The sequence below is a fragment of the Triturus cristatus genome, chromosome 3_2 (genome assembly GCF_964204655.1).
Source record: "Triturus cristatus chromosome 3_2, aTriCri1.1, whole genome shotgun sequence".
NCBI lineage: Eukaryota > Metazoa > Chordata > Amphibia > Caudata > Salamandridae > Triturus > Triturus cristatus.
In genome coordinates this window covers 900,238,432-900,257,914 of record NC_140584.1, presented here as the reverse complement: position 1 = coordinate 900,257,914, position 19,483 = coordinate 900,238,432, and the positions used below count along the sequence as shown (strand labels likewise).

At 47.6% G+C, this 19,483-nt stretch overlaps 1 protein-coding gene across 1 annotated transcript in view; it reads right to left on the bottom strand.

The window, feature by feature from the left end:
* ULK2 (unc-51 like autophagy activating kinase 2) overlaps positions 1–19,483 on the bottom strand; it is a 604,281-nt gene that overhangs the window by 235,574 nt on the left and 349,224 nt on the right. Inside the window, exon 14 of the mRNA XM_085649334.1 lies at positions 15,633–15,696. Coding sequence (XP_085505460.1) covers positions 15,633–15,696 — 64 coding nt within the window. The remainder of the gene's footprint in view (positions 1–15,632; positions 15,697–19,483) is intronic.

Genomic DNA, 19,483 nt, shown 5'->3' with positions numbered 1-19,483 from the left:
AAGAAAAGGCTCATAGAAGGGAAGGGGAGAGGGTATAGGAAGAAGAGGGGAGTTGGAGGCAAGGGCTAGGTAGGAGGGGGGTAGTAGGATTTGCAGCAATGAGTTATCTTGAAGGAAAGAGGCCCATGTTTGTTGGAATATTTCCCTTGATCTTGCAGACGGTATATTATAAGTTCATGAGACGCCGTTTGGACCATTGCTACCATCTAGTCCTCCTGTGAAGGAGGGGTGGGCGATCTCCATTGGCGTAGAATACAGATTTTAGCAGTAGAGTGCGCTGTGTGCATAAAACGCTGTTGTGGGCATGTAAGACCAGGTGAATCTTTGATATTGTGCAGTAAGATGGTAGAGGGGGTAAGAGGGAGATTTAAGGGTATTGTCTCACTTAGAGTGTCTCCTGTGTAAACCCAAAAACGCTGTATAGAGGGACATTCACGAAGGATGTGGGGAGAGGTCCCAGTTTACTCCCGGACATCTCCAGCATTTGAAATGTGACAAAAGTCATGCTCGTTGTAGTTTCAGAGGTGTCCAATACCAGTCAGGTAAGGTTATGAACAAACATAACTTCAGTTGTGCTTCCCTAGTACCTTTGTCTAGGGCTTCTAAGATATCTGACCAGACTGCTTCCTCTAAAGGGACATATAGGCTTGTCTGCCATTTTTCACGAATGTTATGTTGTTATGTTATGTTATGTTGTTTATTCTTTTGTATAGCGCACGGCTACTCAAAAAGAGTGTCCCGGCGCTTTTTTTTGGAGAAGGAAGGCTGCAACACAATAACATAACACCGTTAAAAGAAAAGACAGAATGCCAGACAAATACATGCAAGAAAAACAAGCTACTGGGTAAACAGCCAGGTTTTAAGGCTTTTTCTAAAAGCTAATAGGCTGGTAGCTCCCCGCAGAGTGAGCGGCAGAGAGTTCCACAACTGTGGCGCCAGTAGTCCAAAAGAGCGGCCACCCAGGCGAGCTCTCTTCACGCGCGGAACAACCGCCAAAAACAAAGATTCCGACCTCAAAGGCCGGGTCGGCTGATAGAAGACCAGTCTCTTTTGAAGATACTTAGCTCCCACCGCGTGGAGAGCTTTGTAGGCCAGAGTCAGAGCCTTGAAGGCGATCCGCTTCCGGATAGGGAGCCAATGCAAGGTTCTCAGCAAGCCAGATGCACTGGCCCGTCTATTTAATCCAAAGATTGCTCTCGCAGCAGCGTTCTGCACCACTTGGAGCCGCTGCAGCAAATACTCTGGCAGGCCCAGGTAAAGAATGTTAGAATAATCTAACCTGGACCCGATCAGAGCCTGCACTGTCAGTTTCCTATGCTCCTCAGACAGCAGGGGAAGGAACCTCCGCAGCATCCTGAGGATGCCGAAGCAGGTGCCCGACACCCCGAGGATCTGGGATTTAAATGTTAGCCCCTTATCCATCTTGACCCCCAAATTCTTGGCGACTTGGGAGGAGCAGGACGGAGGAAACATATCAATCGGCCACCAGGCCTGCCAGTCTGGCTCAGTGTCGCACCCAAAGAAGAGTACCTCAGACTTATCGGAATTGCACTTGAGGCTGTTCAGTTGGAACCATTGAAAAACAGCCCCAAGGCAATCCCTAATACTCTCCCCATCGAAGGCTTCTAAGAAGGGGTTGAGAGCATAGGTGGTCAGTTAGTGCCCCATATAGTCTCAACATCACACCCTTTTGTCGTCCCCAGGTTAGGAGATAAGTCAGTATTGGTGAGGATTTAATGAGTCCAAGGAGCATGGCCAAGGCATCTTTTCAGACGGTGCTGCAGTTGTAAGTGTCGCCATGCTTGTTGCATAGGAAGATGAAATTCCTCTTGAAGCTGGCTGAAAGGCTAACTCTCCATTTAGGATGACTTGATCTAACGTCTGGATGCCACCCATTTTCCAGACGAGCCAATGAATCGCATGACCATTAATTTGAATGCTATCATTGCCCCATAATGGAGCTTTGGGATGTAATCGGTGGCTCACACTGAGAAGGCGATGCGCTCTTTGCCATGCTTTATATGTAGTCTGGAGCGCAGGCTGTGGAGGGGATGTGCCCGAGGTGGAGGTTCCGTATAAAAAAATCAAGTCTGTCACAACAGCAGAGCAGTGCTAGTTCCACAGTAACACATTGAGGAGGATCGGATACATTTGGGAGGAGGTAAACTAATTGTGAGAACTGGAGTGCCAAGCAATAATGCACCAAAGATGGCAAACTCAGTCCACCATGAGAGCAGCGAGCTAAGAGTTTGATTGCTGCCAGACGAGGGCGAGTGAAACCCCAAATGAAGGACCGAATACGGGCATCTATGCAATGTAGAGTTGCCGATACTACAATTGATAACATTCCCAGAACATGCGAACAGAGGTAGTGTGACCATTTTAACGGCATGCACTCTGCCCCACGTTGAGAATCACAAGCGGGACCATTTGGCGAAGTCTGTTTCCATTTGTGCTATGAGAGGCGTCAGGTTATCAGCGACCATACTTTCCAGACCGCGATTAATCAAAATACCCAAGTACTTTAGTTCTGATGGTTTCCAGCGAAAAGGTTAGCCAACAATCGATGCCTTTGTGGTACCAGAGGATAATGGGAGGGACTCACTCCTATCCCAATTTACCTTATATCCGGATATAGTTGTAAATTCATCAATAATCTCAAGTAGACCTGGTAGAGAATGTGGGAGGTCCCTGAGAGTGAGGAGTATATCGTCAGCATAAAGGTACATTTTGGATATGTCACCTGCTATAGAAATGCCCTGTACCCGCGGAGAATGGCGAATGAGGGATGCAAGGGGTTCCATGGCTAACAGGAATAGAAGGATGGATAGAGGACATTCTTGTCGAGTGCCCCTTCGAATGGGAAAAGCGTCAGATACAAATCCTCCACTGTTGACCTGGGCAACAGGATTGTCATATAGCAGGCAAACTTTGGAGATAAACTGGTCTCACAGGTCAAAAAGTTTTATGATAGCAAAGAGGAAATTCCAGTCAAAGCAGTCAAATGCTTTCTCTGCATCCAGGGAAAGGCCACTGCATCTTCTGGCATATCTTTTGTAGCCCACAAAGTATGAGACAAAGTACAAAGGAGATTTCTGGAAGAGTGACGTGGGGCAAAGCAGACTTGCGTATGGTGTATAACCTTACGGAGTCTTGCCGCTAGAATGCTGGCCAGTATCTTAACATCTCCATTTATAAGTGAGATAGGACGATAGCTGTCGCAGGAGAGTGGGCCTTTGCCCGGTTTAGGCATTATCGTAATCATTGCTCGATTGGATATGGGGCCAAGGGAGGCAGTCTGCTCAGCTTCGTGTAGAGCAGCATGCTGGGTGTCAATTGCCTCATAGGCTAACGGAATCCAGGAGCCGACTGCCCCGCACGCCGTCAGGAGAACCTTTGCCACGGCGCTCTTCGTTTCTATTAGTGATTTAAATGGAGTTGCCTGACTTAGCGCGAAAGTGCACATTTGCCCATGGACCCTAGTACCCGCTAGCTCTTATTGCTTTTCGACATTCATAGGAGCCTAAGAAGCCCGTTTATGCACCATTTCTGCGTTATTTATCGATACCCTTTTGTTGAGCTGGTCTCAACATTTTGTTTTTTTATCTGGTTGGACAATCCACACCAAGGTCTCTTTGTTTGTGTCCCACATAATGTATCTATGTCGCCCTGATGAAGGTGTAACCCGCATTGGGTTAGACACCGAAACGCACGTTGGCGCTGAAAAACCTTGTGTGTCTGAATCGAACTACAACCTTCAACCAAGAGAATGCACGAGAGCCTTTCATATTAACATCAATTGGCTGTATAGCAACCCCATTGTCTTGTAATCCCATGGATCCTATTGTTGTTGTAACGCTTTTGATTGGTAGTTATGTCTGAGTGTGTATGTATTTCTGGAATTTTGAATGAGTGCTGGTTATGAGTGCGTAAGTGTGGGACCTGATTTATAATTAAATGTCTGGTGTGTATTATATATATGTCTATCTCTGTTTTTGCTAATCATATGAATGTTAATAACGAAAATAAAAATGTAGAAATTTTATAAAAATGTATTTTTGGGATTTTTGTTGTGGGAAATATTTATACGTTAGCCCACCGTTGTTGATTATTTAGTGGGCACATTGTATTCTATATATTGGCAGGTTGATCCCTTTAGTACTAAGTCAATTGCCTCATCGCCAAACCATTTATAGCATTCTTCAGGAAAACCATCTTCCCCCGGGGATTTATGATAGGGAAGTTTAGCAATGACTTCTTCTTTACTGATATCTCCTTCAAGTAATTCTCTGCCCTCATATGTGAGGCGTGGGAGATCAATATCAGCAAGGTAAGTGGATAGTTGGTCTACAGATATCAAAGGATCTAGAGTATAGAGCTTTTCATAAAAGGAAACAAATGTGTTAATTATGTTTTGACGATTAGTAAGAATCACACCTGAGTCAGTCCGAATAGCTGGGACAGCCATCGCTGCTTCACACAGTTTCAGCTGCGCTGCAAGTAGGCGGCCTGCTTTTTCACCTTGCTCGCAATGTCTGCCTTTTAGACGCTGAAGCACATATTCAGCTTTGAAAGTGTATAGGTTATTAAGTGCCATTCATGCCAGTTCTAAGCATCAGCAGTTAGGCACTGTAGGGTGTAAGGAGTATAAGTGCGTAAAAGAGGTGACCTGATCTTCGAGCTCAACACCGCGAGGGCTGCCGTCTTGTTGGCGTCCGCTGCATCCCTCGTCAGTTGCCCACGAATGGTTGCTTTTGCAGCGGCCCATATAGTTCTAATGGAGTTAACTGATTTTTATTATTGGTTAAGTAGATGAGCCCGCAATTACATTTTGCCCTTAGGCGAACAGTATCTTTGAATATTCAGTCGCCCTAGGCTTGTGGCCTCGAGAGGTCCGACCCACATCGATAGCAAGTAAAACCAGGGAATTGTCAGAAAGAGCCACCTCCAATATATGAGATTCGCTGGTGATGGAAACTACCAAAATGAGATATTAGGAAGTAGTTTAACCTAGGTTGAGTACCGTGAGCTGAGGAGAGAAAAGTATAGTCCTTGTATGTGGGGTGGCATAGGCGCCAGTGATCCACCAGTCCATGGTCAGATGTATTGTCGTCTAACAAAGCTCTGTCTCCGCTGTTACCCCTGCCTAGAGGGTCTGTCCTATCTAGGATTGAGTCACGGGCAAGGTTCCAGTCCCCACCAATGATGTAGTTAGATGCTCCAATTTCCACTAACATTCGGTTCAGGCTGAGGAAAAAGGTGCGTTTAGCTCCCGTAGGGGATATACTGAACCAACACAAGGATCTGTCTCTCCCAGTCTCAAAGTGGGGCAGACATACCTACCATTTGGATATATCCAGATTTTGACAGTTGTCACGGGTAGTGGCTTACGCAAAAGAATAGGCACCCCGCATTTCTGCCGGTGACCCTCTTCAAGCGAGGCCTGCGACGTTACACCACTATGAATGACCTTGTCCATCCACTCTCGACGTAATTTGGTCAACTCAAAGGCATCTACATATGTCTCTTGTAAGAGGGCTATGTCCGTTCTTTTCATTTGTAAATAGGAGAGTATTTTCTTCCATTTTATATAGCGCGTGAGGCCATTAACATTCCATGAGATTATACGAAGTGCGTGGGAGAGTGGAGGGGTTGTCATCGTCATCTGTGTTCTGGAGATGGAAATAAGTAGTTGATTGTAGAGAAAGAGTGGGGGAGAGAAAGTGGTGGGTTGTAGAGGAAGGGTCAAGGGAGGAAAAACTGGAATAGAAGGGGATGCCGCCTTAACGAAAGGGGATAAGTGTCTGGAACAAAGTTAAGTAGGGAAAAAAAGGGGGGAGGGGAGAAGGGACAGTTTGAGGAAGGGGAAGAAATGACGGAGAGAAACTCCGGATAAGGGAGGAAGGTCAGAGGAAGGGGCAAAGTTGTCCTCAGGTGATCTATATAATCTGGGAGAGGAAGGAGTGAAGGAGCTTCTTGCATTCACTGGAAGGGATAAATAGGAAGAGAAGGAGGGGATTAGTTTGATGAAGGCTGGTGAGAGTAGGAGGTGGAGATAGAGGCTGATGTTCCATACAAAAAGGTGCCACTCTAGGAGAGAGTAGAAAGTGTAAAGAGGGGGAGTGGGGAGACGGTAAATGGCTGCTTTCTGCAGGTCTAGACTTTCAGGATATTAGTGTCGGAGGAGCCTCTTCGGGCAGCAGAGCCAGCGAAGAGTTGCATGATATCACTAAAATTGTCAATGTTAAGGGTGTTAGGTGGTTCACTGTGCAAGGGGGGGGGTAAAAATGAAAATAGACGGAAGGAGGGGGGAGAACTGCATATAGTGGTGGTTCAATGCTAGTGGAGAGGAAAGGGATCAGAAAGGGAGTAGAGGGTGTAAACCGTGTCATGCGAGGTTCACAACTTCAAATGTAACTTCAAAAAGGCTTCATAAAACTCTACTGAGGCAATTTAGGCATCATTGTAAGTACATTGTGATAATAAAAGCGAAAAGAGAATAGGGAGATAAAAGAGAGTATCAGGGAGAAAATTAATATATGACAAGTACTACATAGTAAATAAACATGTACTCAGCCGGCTATCTTCTTCGGTATGCGTCGAAACAGCGATGTTCAATCTTTTCCTCGAGTGTAAGAGGTACTGAATATGCTACTTACCAGTATGCATCTGTTCTTGGCATGTAGGGCTGCTGACATTCATATCTGTGCATAGATCGCCGCCTAGTGTTGGGTCCGGATGTTTGCACGTTGTTGTCCTGGAAGAGTCTTCGAAGTATCCTTGGATAGGTGACTCCTAACCTGGACTACATTGCGCATGGGCATCCTCTCCATCCTCAGATTGTTTTTCGCCATTGTGGCAGTGATGGAGTAGATACAGAAAGTGATGGCCATGCTTGCAGTAATTCTGAGAGCTGCAGCTGCGACAGGCGCCGGGGAGGAGGGAGGGCGATATGAATGTCAGCAGCCCTACATGCCAAGAACAGATGCATACTGGTAAGTAGCATATTCAGTTCGAGGCATGTGGGCTGCTGAATTCATATCCGTGCATAGAATACATAGCAGTGCCCTCTATTGGCGGCGGCTACCCGTGCCAGCTGCAGCGGTCTGAAAAAGTGTTTTGAGAACAGCCTGTCCTACAGCTGCCTGCTGTTTTGACTGCACATCTACGCAATAGTGTTTTGTAAATGTGTGTGTAGTGGACCATGTGGCTGCTCTGCATATATCATGCAGGGGAATATTTCCTAGGAAGGCCATGGAAGCCCCCAACTTACGTGTTGAGTGGGCTCGTGGTGGAATAGTTAATGTGCGTTTTGCTTTTTGATAACAGATTTGAATACACTTAACTATCCATCTGGCTATCCCTGCTTTGGAGATGGCGTTACCTTTGTGGTGTGGGGCAAAGGCAACGAACAGTTGTTTTGTCTTCCTGAAGGGTTTAGTCCTATCGATGTAGTACATGAGGGCCCTCCGTACATCTAGTGTATGTAGTGCTCTTTCTGCAACAGTTTGTGGGTTTTGGAAGAAAACTGGCAGTTCAATAGTCTGATTCATGTGGAACTGCGATATTACTTTGGGCATGAATTTGGGGTTGGTACGTAGTACGACCCTGTTGGTGTGAACCTGTATAAATGGCTCTTGAACGGTTAGTGCCTGGAGTTCACTAACTCTTCTTAGGGAAGTGATCGCTACAAGGAAGGCCACTTTCCAGGTAAGGAATTGAATCTCGCATGAGTGTAGAGGTTCAAAGGGTGGACCCATCAGGCGTGTGAGGACCAAGTTGAGGTTCCACATTGGAGCCGGTGGGTGGCTTGGTGGAATGACTCGTTTGAGTCCTTCCAAGAATGCTTTGATGGCAGGCACTCTGAATAGAGAGAGGTGCTGCCTGGTTTGCAGATAGGCTGAGATTGCGGTCAAATGGACACGTATAGAGGTGTACGCCAGATTGCATCGATATAGGTGTAAGAGGTAACAGATGATGTTTTGGATGGATGCGTCCAGCGGGTTGATGTCATTATTACCGCAATAAATGACGAACCTTTTCCATTTGGCTGCATAGCAAGCTCTGGTAGTGGGTCTCCTGGCCTCCTTGATGATGTCCATACAGTCAGGTGGCAGGTTGAGATAGCCAAACTCTAGGACTTCAGGAGCCAGATCGCCAGGTTCAGCTGTTGCGGATCTGGGTGCTGAACCTCTCCATGGTTCTGCGTCAAGTGCGCGGGTTTGATCCGCAGCCTTTGATGCGGCACCACGGAAAGTTCGAGGAAGGTGGTGTACCACGGCTGGCGTGCCCACGTGGGAGCAACTAGGACGAGTGTCAGGGAGTGTTGTCGGAGTTTGCGGGCCACTAGCGGTATCAATGGCGCTGGGGGAAAAGCGTACGCAAATCTGCCGGACCAGTTCATCCATATCGCATTGCCCTGCGACTGCGGATGTGGGAATCTGGCGGCGAAGCTTTGGCATTTTGCGTTTTCGCTTGTCGCGAATAGGTCTATCTCCGGATGACCCCACTGCTGGAAGTACGGTTGGAGTACGGATGGGTGTAACTCCCACTCGTGCATCTGGTGGCTGTGTCTGCTGAGCAGATCCGCCATCTGGTTGTCCTTGCCAGGGAGGTGTTCCGCCATGAGGAACATGTTCCTTTGAATGGCCCACTTCCACATGCTCTGAGCCAGATGAGACAACTGTGGAGAGTGTGTTCCTCCCTGTTTCTGTATGTAGTACATTGCGGTCATGTTGTCCGTCCGGATCAACACGACCTTGTTGCATAGATGTACTTTGAATGCCTTCATGGCTAGGAAGATTGCCATCAGTTCCAGAAGGTTGATGTGCAACTTCTTTTGTTGTGTTGTCCATAGTCCTTGCACTGTGTAGTGGAGTACATGAGCTCCCCATCCCTGGAGAGACGCGTCCGCTGTCAGTACTATCTGTGGGACAGGCTCTTGGAATGGTCGGCCCTTGCAAAGGTTTTGTGGATTCCACCAATGCAGAGAGTTGTATGCCCGACCGCTCACCAACACTAGGTCCTTTAACTGTCCTTGAGCCTGATTCCACTGACGTGCTAGGCACTCCTGAAGTGGGCGCATATGTAATCTCGCGTGCGGGACTATGAAGATGCAGGAGGCCATCATGCCTATCAACTGCATAAACACTCGCGCTGGAAGTGAGTGATTGGGTTTGAACTTGGAAATCAGCAGTTGTATGCTGTTGATCCTCACTAAATTTGGCTGAGCTGTGGCCGCCAGAGTGTCTATAGTCGCACCTAGGTACTGTTGTACGTGTGCGGGCTGGAGATGGGACTTTGGATAATTTAGTGAGAATCCCAGACTGTGAAGAAGGTGAATGGTGCGGGACATGTGGCTTGCACATTGCTGGGCTGACTTCGCTTGAACGAGCCAGTCGTCTAGGTAGGGGTAGACGTGTATATGCTGCCTCCGTAGATGTGCTGCCACCGTAGCTAGGCACTTCGTGAAAACCCTGGGCGCTGTTGTCACGCCGAAGGGAAGGACTTTGAACTGATAGTGCTGCCCCTGAACAGTGAACCTGAGGTATTTTTTGTGTGAGGGGTGGATGGGTATGTGAAAGTACGCATCCTTGAGGTCCAGTGTGGCTAGGAAGTCTCCCTGCTTGAGAAGCGGAAGGACTTGCTGTAGAGTGAGCATGTGAAAGTGCTCTGAAAGAATGTACTGGTTCAGGGGTCTCAGGTCTAATATAGGTCTGAGCGACCCGTCCTTTTTTGGAATTAAGAAGTAGAGGGAGTACACTCCCGTACCCTGCTCGTGGATGGGTACGACCTCTATAGCGCCTTTTAGAAGCATACTTTGCACTTCTTGCTGTAAGAGCGTTAAGTGCTCTGAGGACATAGGACGGCTTCTTGGTGGTATTGTGGGTGGAGTGGAGGTTAACTCCAGACAGTAACCGTATTTTACAATATCTTTGACCCACCTGTCCGTGGTGATGGAATTCCACGTGGACAGGAACCTTTGTAGCCTTCCCCCGACAGGTGTTATGTGGTCGGGAGGAAGGGAGAGGGCGTCACTGCTTGTTCTTGGGGGAGGACCTGGTGTTGCCGTAGCCACGTCCTCTGCCCTTTGTGCTGGAGCCACGATATCCACCTCGGGTGTTTTTATCATAGGTGGTCTGTGTATTGCCTTTGTTATATGTTTGTTGTGACCCCTGTCCTCTACCTGCTCCCTTGTTTCCGGGGCGACGAAAGGAGCCGCTCCGAAAGGACTGAGTTTGTAGGGCGCCCATGGACTTTGCAGTGTCCGTGTCCTTTTTTATCTTTTCGAGGGTGGTGTCAACCTCTGGCCCGAATAAATAGTCGGGGTTGACGGGCTGGTTCAGTATATTGTTTTGTACCTCAGGCTTGAATCCTGAGATCCGTAGCCAGGCATGTCGTCGCAGCATGACGCTTGTGTTTATGGCTCTGGCAGCCGTGTCTGCAGCATCTAGTGCGCATTTGATGGAAGCGTTCGTGAGTAGCTGTCCTTCCCTGATGAGCATTTCTGCGCCTTCCTTGAACTGGTCAGGGAGATGTTGGAATATTTGCTCCAGTGTGTCATAGTGCGCTCTATCATAGCGAGCAAGGAGCGCTTGAGTGTTGGCTATGCGCCATATGTTGGCAGCTTGGGCGGCAACTCGCTTGCCAGAGGTTTCTAACACCTTGGACTCTTTGTCCGGGGGAGGAGCGTCACCTGTCGTTTGCGAGTGTGCCCTCTTGCGTGCATTCGCCACGACGATGGAGTCGAGTGGTAATTGTCCTCTGATGTAAGTAGGATCCCCAGGTGCTGATCTGTATTTTTTATCAATCCTGGGGTTTATCACTCGTGCCCTGGTGGGTTCTTTGAAAATGTCCTTGGCTGGTTTGAGGACCCCCTTCAACATTGGCAGAGTCTTTACATGTCTTTCTGAGGATGCAAAGGTGTCCATTAGAAAGTCATCTTCGATGGTATCAGAGTGAAGCTGTACCCCATGGTTATTTGCAGCACGTTCAATAAGAGCGTTGAACGCCGCAGTATCCTCCGTAGGAGATGTTTTTGCCCCATAGAGTTGTTGGTCCTGTGCATCGAGAGGTGCACTGGGGTCTGCAGGGTCGCCCCAAGTTTGATCAGGGTCCTGCTGGTCATCAGGGTCCGTGTCTACATGGTAGGGGACTTGGTCATCCATGTAGTCCTCCAATGCATCCGTATCGGAGCGTGTGGGGGAGAACCGGTGTGGATCCTGGTAGGATGAATGGAAGGGTTCATAAAGGAAAGGTTCCGATTCTGCAGGCAACTTCCTTTTTAGTGGGATCCTGAAAGGGTCCAATGGCGGCTCCGAAGTTATCCTTCGGTCGTGGGGAATCATCCTGCCAGTGTCGGCGTCGATGATACGTGCCGGAGACGTCTCAGCAGGTGTGACCGTAGGTTGGGTGACCCGTGTCCTGAGTTGGAACATTTTTGGGATTGTCGACGGAGGCAAGCCGAAGGTAATGTTGGCCGGCACCGAAGAGGCTGCTGGAGCTCCGATCAAACCGGAACCCGACGTGTCCTGGAGGACAGCTGTGGTTTTGCTGCCTTGCGTCGCACCAGGTCGTACTTGGGGCGCCTTTGAGGCTTTGGCACCGGCCAGGTTCGTAGAGGCGGCCGTGGATTTTTTCGGCGCCGGCGGTTCATCGAGTCGAGGTGCGGAGATCACCGTCTAAGTCTTCGATACGTGAGGCTTAGGTGTCGTCGAGGGAGCGATGCGAGACCCAGCAGGCGGTACGGCCCTTGGTGTCGTTGGTGCCGGTAGCCGAGCAGGTTTGTCGGTGCCGATGGCTTTTTTCCGTTTGTCGACTCCAACGTCGCCCGCTTCAAGTTCGGCACCGAAGTCCCGTTTGGTGCGGTTGGTGCCGACGCGGTGCGCTGGCGTCGAAGGCCTCGATCCGACCAGCGCCACTTTCAGTTTCGGTTTCGGTGGAACCGGAGCAGCTTTCGGTTTCGGTTTTGTGGTAGGGAAACCAGCCTGTTTATGCAGTAATGGCTGCCGCTGAACGTCCGAGGCCGGGCCCAAGGGCGGGGCCGAAGAACTGCGGGATGGGTCTCGGGTAAGGCCCGAAGGCGATCCCTCGACCGGAGCCATAGGCTGTGGCACTGGTGTTTCTTCGGTTTGAACAGGTAGGCCTTGTTCATCATTGGAGCTACTCTCTTCGGCCCCTAAGGCCTCCTCGTCGTCTCCTACCTCGGTGTCGTCTTCACCTCTGTGGAAGAGTGACTCGTCTACCTCGTCCGATCCGGGTTCGTGTTCGGAAACGGGACTGGAGGGCAAGCCTTCTAATTCCTCGACGTCTTCGGCCTCGTCGAAGATGTCTGTTGGGGCCGGTGCCGCGTGCTGCGCCTCGAGTCTCGCCGCTCGTCGATTCCGCAGAGTCTTCTTGGAACGGAACCGGGCACAGGCCATGCATGTCGATTCGTCGTGGTCCGGCGAAAGGCATTTGTTGCACACCGGATGGACGTCGATGTGTGGGTACTTCGCATTGCATACCGGACACCTTTTGAATGGCGTCCTCGATTCCATCGTCGAAGTAGTCGATGGACAGGTAAATGCGAAAAAAGTCGGTGCTGAAAGTTAGTAAACTAACAGGATTGTATCGAAACCCGATCGATAAACAGTACCGACGCAAACTAAAGGCCTTTTGGCCTCGACAAAATATTTTCCTAACTTGAGCTAAGATAGCACATCCGAACCCAATGGCGGAAAAAAACAATCTGAGGATGGAGAGGATGCCCATGCGCACTGTAGTCCAGGGGAAGAGTCACCTATCCAAGGATACTTCGAAGACTCTTCCAGGACAACAACGTGCAAACATCCGGACCCAACACTAGGCGGCGATCTATGCACAGATATGAATTCAGCAGCCCACATGCCTCGAACAGTTAGTTACAGTTCAGGATACCCTTTCTTCCGACGAAGCAGGCTTTAGAGGAGAGCGTGACTTATCCCTACCTCTCTTTTGGGGGAGGCCACTGCCTGTAGAGCTTGTGCCCTATCTCCCAGGGATCGTACAGGTCGATCCAGATCTCGCCCTCTGCTCCGGGATGGGCTCGAGTTGTGCCGTGGTCCGCCAGAAGGTGTCGGAGAGTTCGGTGATAGGAATTGAGATTCGACCTCCAATGAAGAAGCAGCATTGTCCATTCCCTGAGGAGTGAGGTTATCCAGGAAATGATAAAGGACCTCTGGATTGAAGAATTCCTTGGATATTCCGTCTTTAGTGATCCGCACATGCGCAGGGTCAAGAGGACATATTTGATGTCTGTCGTAGGCGGGATCTGAGAGACAGAAAAGCTTTGAGACGATCATTTGTTTCCTTTGAGAAATCCACTGCCATTCGTACTTCATGACCTTCAAACATGTACGGACCGTGAGCACGAGCCGCCATGATCAATTGGCGAGCCTGCTCGTGGCATAGGAAGCAGACAATGAGCGGTCGAGGTCGTGTATTCTGGCCTGTTTTGCGTGATCCTATGCGGTGAGCTCTCTGCAACTCTAATGGCAGATCAAAAGTAAGACCTGTGAGTTTTGGGAGGGCTGCCTTAAGAAAGGCTTTGGTGTGTGAACCTTCGATTTTTTCCGGAAAACCAAAGAGACGGACATTGTCCCAGTGACTTTAGTCTTCCAAGTCAATCACTTTGCTCCTGCGGGAGAGAAGTTCTTCGTCGCGATCCAGTGGTATCGATGTGGCCCTCTACTGCGGCAACCCGGTCTGTAAGGCCATCCATTTGTCCTTGGAATCCAGCAATGTCTGCACGGATGGACTTAGTCTCAGTTGTGAGAATAGATATGGATGACTCCATACCCTCTAGATGACGGCCCACAGCGGAAATTTCCTGGAGTATCCGCTCCATAGTGGAGTCTGGCGAGGTTGAACCAGCAAATAGGAGTTGTTTTGCAGTCATATTGCTACAAGGCATTCCCAACACGTCTGTGATGGTCCACCACTTATGTCTTCCCTGCTGTGTTTAGTGAGTACAAGAGCTTAGAAAGTGGGCAAAGGAGAAAGGACCCAGAATCAGCACACAACGCTGCTCTGATAGAGGTTTAGGAAGAGGATTCATATTGAAAGGTTTTACACGGCTCGTGTTTTACTCCAGGTGTGGCTGTGGTTGAGTCTAACATTTATTTTAAAACAAAAGGATCAAGGGGGATCTGTATGAAGCAGAAGAGATGCCTCGTGCTTTTAGGTCCCCTGGAGTATCACTTCCCTTGCAATAGAAGCCTGTCGTTGGTAGTCCGCCAATTAGCAGAGGCTGGAGTCTTAGGTATAAGGGTCTACCTTCTGTCAAATGGGTTTGGGAGACAGTAAGGGAGCATCCACATGTGGAGGGATACACAGGCAGTATTTCACATCAGGCAGATCTGCGAGAGCATAAAATAAAGCAGTAATGGTCACATTTTCCAGCTGTACACATCAAGAATAGGCTCCTGTATGAGGATCACTAGTTGGATTGCTTATTGAAGAGCTGAAGCGCTATGCTCCTATCCATCCTACCACCGCTGTGGGAGAGGAAATAATGACAAATGAAATCCGCTATAAGAAATGAGCTGAAGGTTGGTCACTCATCAACAAGACGTCCCCTTTAGCATGGAACTATGCAAGTTTTCCTTAAAAACGATTAACCCAGATTTATTAATGACGTTGCATGGGTTCTAATTGGTTAAACTCCTCAAGACACTTGAAATACAATGCCTCCTCCAATGATGATCACATTCGGCAGAGCCAGGTCTCTCTCGCCAAAAATCACCATAATGTCTCACAGCTAACTGAACACTGCAGGCAGGAGGCACTCAGAATTGTTCAAGTCTCCCAGCTAGGGAGGGAATACAGAGTCTACCTATGGCCCTGGAAACTCTCCCCTCATACGGCAAAGAAAAGAGAGGACGTCAGCAACAATGTATCTCAAGGCCTCCCTCTGGATACAATGCTGGAAGGCCACAGTCAGACAAGGATTGCAGAAGCCCAGACATGGCCTGTTTCCTCCGAAGGTGAACGGCTGTGAGGGGAGAGATGGTATGCCGGTAAAGGGAGAACACATTGCAGCATACTTGTCTCCGCGTATTCCCCCGGTCCTTCACAGTCTAAAGGCGGGGTGACAGCATCAAAATAGTGTCCCGACAAGCTAGCACTGCCATCCGGGGCTCCTCACAACGCGGAGCTCCGGAGTCAAGAGGCTATCGTCTTGTGTGGCCAGACCTAACCCCCTGTGGGCTCACAGTTTTAAACTTTTAGAGAGAGAAGGGTACATTTGTTACCGCTGGCTTCTCTCTCTTTCACCTTCACACGTCGAGAACACTAGTTCAGCAGGGTGTGAAGCAGAAGCCAGGTAGGGGTTGTCCCACTGTACAATGTACACTTTGCTTTTGTCGGAAAGAAGGTGTAAGTGAATATAGATATCTGCATAAAATGCATAATTTGTTAACGAGTAGGTAACAAAGTAATAGAATGCTGAATACCAAAGCCTACGACTGGACAAAGTGCTTTCTACAAATGTTTGCTGCATCTCCGTACGGATACAGCACCTTAAAGCAAATTTCAGCAGCCAAAAAACACCACAGCTGCACTAGAACACCTGATTACATATTTTTGGGGGGGAAGTATTTTGAGAAACGTACCCTCCACACATTAGGAAGTCACTGGAGGCACGTCTGCTGGCGGCGGCTCCCGTTGGCATATCATCTGCAAGGGAAGCGCAACTCATGAGGAAACAACCATGGGTCCCACAAACGGCTTCAACGTGTGAAATCACATCTTACTGAACATCCTACCCCATTACATTCATAACAGTATCCGTTTGCCAAGAAAAAATATGTGCAACCCAAAGCAATCACATGTACATTTAGAGAGCACAGCCAATGCCCAATCTAGCAAATCACGGTAACATTATTTGCATACAAAGAAACCCACTTACAGGTGTTTGTTTTCTCACTATTGCTAGCACTTTGTCTCGCGAACTTTTTATTTATTCATTATTTCATTTGACCTTGAGCCCTGGGTGAAAGTTCAATTAAATGTTACAACATCAGATAAAAACTAATATCTTAATTTTTGCCTTGTAATCAAAGAAGTTTATTAAAAATTTAGCATCCCTGAGATTTCTGTTTATTATTGTGTGCTCTATAACACATTAAATTGGCGGTGGGAATGTAATGAACACTCAGAACAAACAAAACAAGATGATGGACAGAGTGCTGAAACATTCCAACCACTCACCCCGAGTCAAGAGATCTGGGTTTAATCCATCGTTCTTCTGCTCACCATGCCCCCCAGTTTGGACCCAGCCACAAAAACCAGTCTTGACCCTGTTCCTCATGGGAACATTCGAGCCTGAACTGTCAACCCATCTCCTCCCAGGACTGGAAACAAGCAACCTGGGACTGGTTTTGGGGTATCGCCCCTCATCAGCCAGGCTAGCTAGAATACAGTGGTGCAGCGAGCATGGGACCCACGTACGGGCATACCCTTAGCCACTTATGGCAAACATAGCAAATATAAGAAGTTTCTGTTTGCTATAAACACTCGGAACGGCACTGCAATTGTTAATTAGAAAAAATTATTTATCCCTTCGAGCATGAAATCGTCTCTTCTTGCTCTCACAGAAGGCCGCACCTGCAGATATACTAGGTCTGCATGGAAACGTTAAGAAAAATACCCATTACCTCCTCAGCCTATTTCTTGTACCACTACTCTACATGAGGTTTACAACCTCCCCTACAGGCACCACGTGACCCAGACTGACCAATTACAATTTGTACGCTACCACCCAGTCTCCCGTCTTCGGCCCTCCTCTTGCCCGTGCAATAAGGAAGGGAGAGGCCTACCATTCTTCCTGTTCCTTCTGTCTGCCTCGGCAGTCATCACAGGAACCTGACCGTCGGATTGAAAAGATCCGGCAGAAATATGGTTGTGGAAACTGCGGGGTAACCCGGTTTAAGTCCAAAGTCTTCTCATCTTAGACCCCACGGTAAGTATGACAGTTTGCTGGGCAATCTGTCAGGGGTTAATGAGGCCGAAAACTCTAGGGCCATTAATATATATTTTAAGGGCTGTGCTCTTTTTCAATTATTTGATGGTCCCTATGGAGTTGTTCTTGTTCTGGGTGGTAGCAGGGGGGCTCATGGGTGCTCCCAGAGAAAATGCTTTTAGGCATTATGAGGAAGTTGAGGGGTTCTGGGATGGGTCCTAGTGCAGGACCTTTATCTTTCTCTGGTTAATATTTGATTTTGCCCACAGCGTTTGTTGTGTCATGAATGTGCATTGTGAAAAATGGCGGGACACGGAATACACTGGTATGGGCCTGTGGGTAGAGTAGAGTCACTATGGCAGTGAGATTATGAGTCTGGAATGCCAGGAGAGCATAAGCACAATCTGGAAGCAGGACAGCCACAAAGTTCTGTGAATGGACCTGCAGCCCTGCCGCTTACTTCCGAGTTGATTGGTGTTAGCCAGTGTGTGGCATGGGTTCCCTTCTTTGAGGCCTGAGTGAGTGCACATGTCCTCGTCGAACATGCCTGGGCAGAGACAAGTCGCAATGTAGTTTATTTAGTTGCTGCTGTGCTGCTTTCCTGCTTCATTCAGCTGCTGCTTTCAGAATAAATCAAAGGTCTGCTGGCGTAATGGTTTGGGTGGCAGACTCCTGCAGCACAACGTAGGAATTTAAATCTAATCTTGTCATATAAGTTTTGGCAAGAAGAACGAAGATAATGATAGTGTTTGTAGTTGGGCATTACTGCTGAATTGTATTTATTTTTTATCTAACTGATATAAGCATATTAAAGATATGTTTAGAGGACGAAGTATTGAAGAAAATAAATAAAGGATTTAGAGGAAAAGAGAATACCTCTGCGCTGATATTGAACAGGTCATCCAGGGTCATTTGTAGGCGATTAAAAGGCACTCTTTCAATGTAATGCTTTTTGTGTGCTTTGTCATGGATCGCATGAAACACTTCACTGACAGACATCATTGTCCTAGAGATCATGATGATGATGGTAGTCTGGAAGAAGCACAAGGAGGAAGGTTCTGCCCCTCCACCTCTTCCTTCTGGATCTGGGCTATCGGAGGAACAATGGCAATATTTAATATCTGCTGTAATTGAAGGCCTTCGGAAGTCAGGGGACATTGCTAGCAATGAGTATTCCCCTTCTTCTCCCACTTCCTCTGTGTCTTTGGAAAATATTTCTTCCACCTCCTCTGGATCGCCCTGGCCTTCTCCTGAGTAAAAGGTGGACAATTCAAATACATGTACCTACTCCAAAGGGTAAGGTAAAAATCAAAACTGGCTACCCTATTTAGATATCTGAGGGAGAATTTGCAGATACCGATGGAGGATGAATTACCAAGTACCAGTTCATGGATGTTTCAACAACTACAGTTTCATCCACCCCCTTTTTAGAAATGACTTTAAAGATTAAAGAAATACTTCAAAAAGAATGGAAAGATCCATAGAAGGCATAGGTTTCAAAATTCAAAATTCTTGTGTATTCTGAGAGCAAAGTTACTTGGAATAGCTGATGTAAACAGTGACATTTTACAAGCCTTAGCTTTCTCTATGTTGTCCAATATGGCGGCTCAACTCTATATTTTCCTCTGGGATTGGAGGCAAAAATTGACCAGAAATTTGTATAACTCCAGACTGAAGAATTGTGTTACATACCCTTTAAGAATCAGAAGCATGTTCAGTTATTCAAGTCTCAGTTAAGAAAAATCCTCCTTGCAGAACCTTTAAAAAGAGGCGTCAGAGGGGTTTGCAGTTGTATACAGGGATGAATAATTTCAATCAGTTCTTTCTGTTTATAGGTCAAAATTCCAGACATCCTCCTCCTTCATCAAAACCCGAGAAGCAGTCCTGACTAGAACAGAATGCCAGCAGGGCAGCCGCCTTTCATATTTTCATTATGCATGCCAAGAAGATGAATTGGATGCATGGGTCCTGCAGATAACAGAGCAAGGTTACTCCCTAGAGTTTGAGTATATATTCCTGTGAACTCTGGTCCAGTGCCTCTAACCTATGTACAAGATTCTATTAAGATTTTTGCTTTGACTCAGGAAATTTCAAAGCTTCTAGCAAACAATTTGATGTGCCCTGTACCAAAACTAGAGTAAGCACAAGGCTTCTATTTTACAGTCTACCTGGTGCAAAAATCATCAGGAAATTTTTGTCCGATAATCAACTTAGGGAAATTGAGCCAATTCTTAAAGAAAATCCACTTCAAGATAGAGATGTCTCTTTGCATAATTCCAATGGCGACTCCGGGAAAGTGGATGACAGCACTGGACAGTAAGAATATATCTTCATGTTCACATTTTCCTACCACATCAGAAATTCTCGACGTTCTGTGTAGGGGGATTGCAATAGCAATTTTGATATCTACCCTTGGTATCGACGCCCTCATCAAGGGTATTCACTAAGGTCTTGGTGCCAATTCTGGTTCTTCTTCACAACTTTGGGATCTTAGCATGTTCC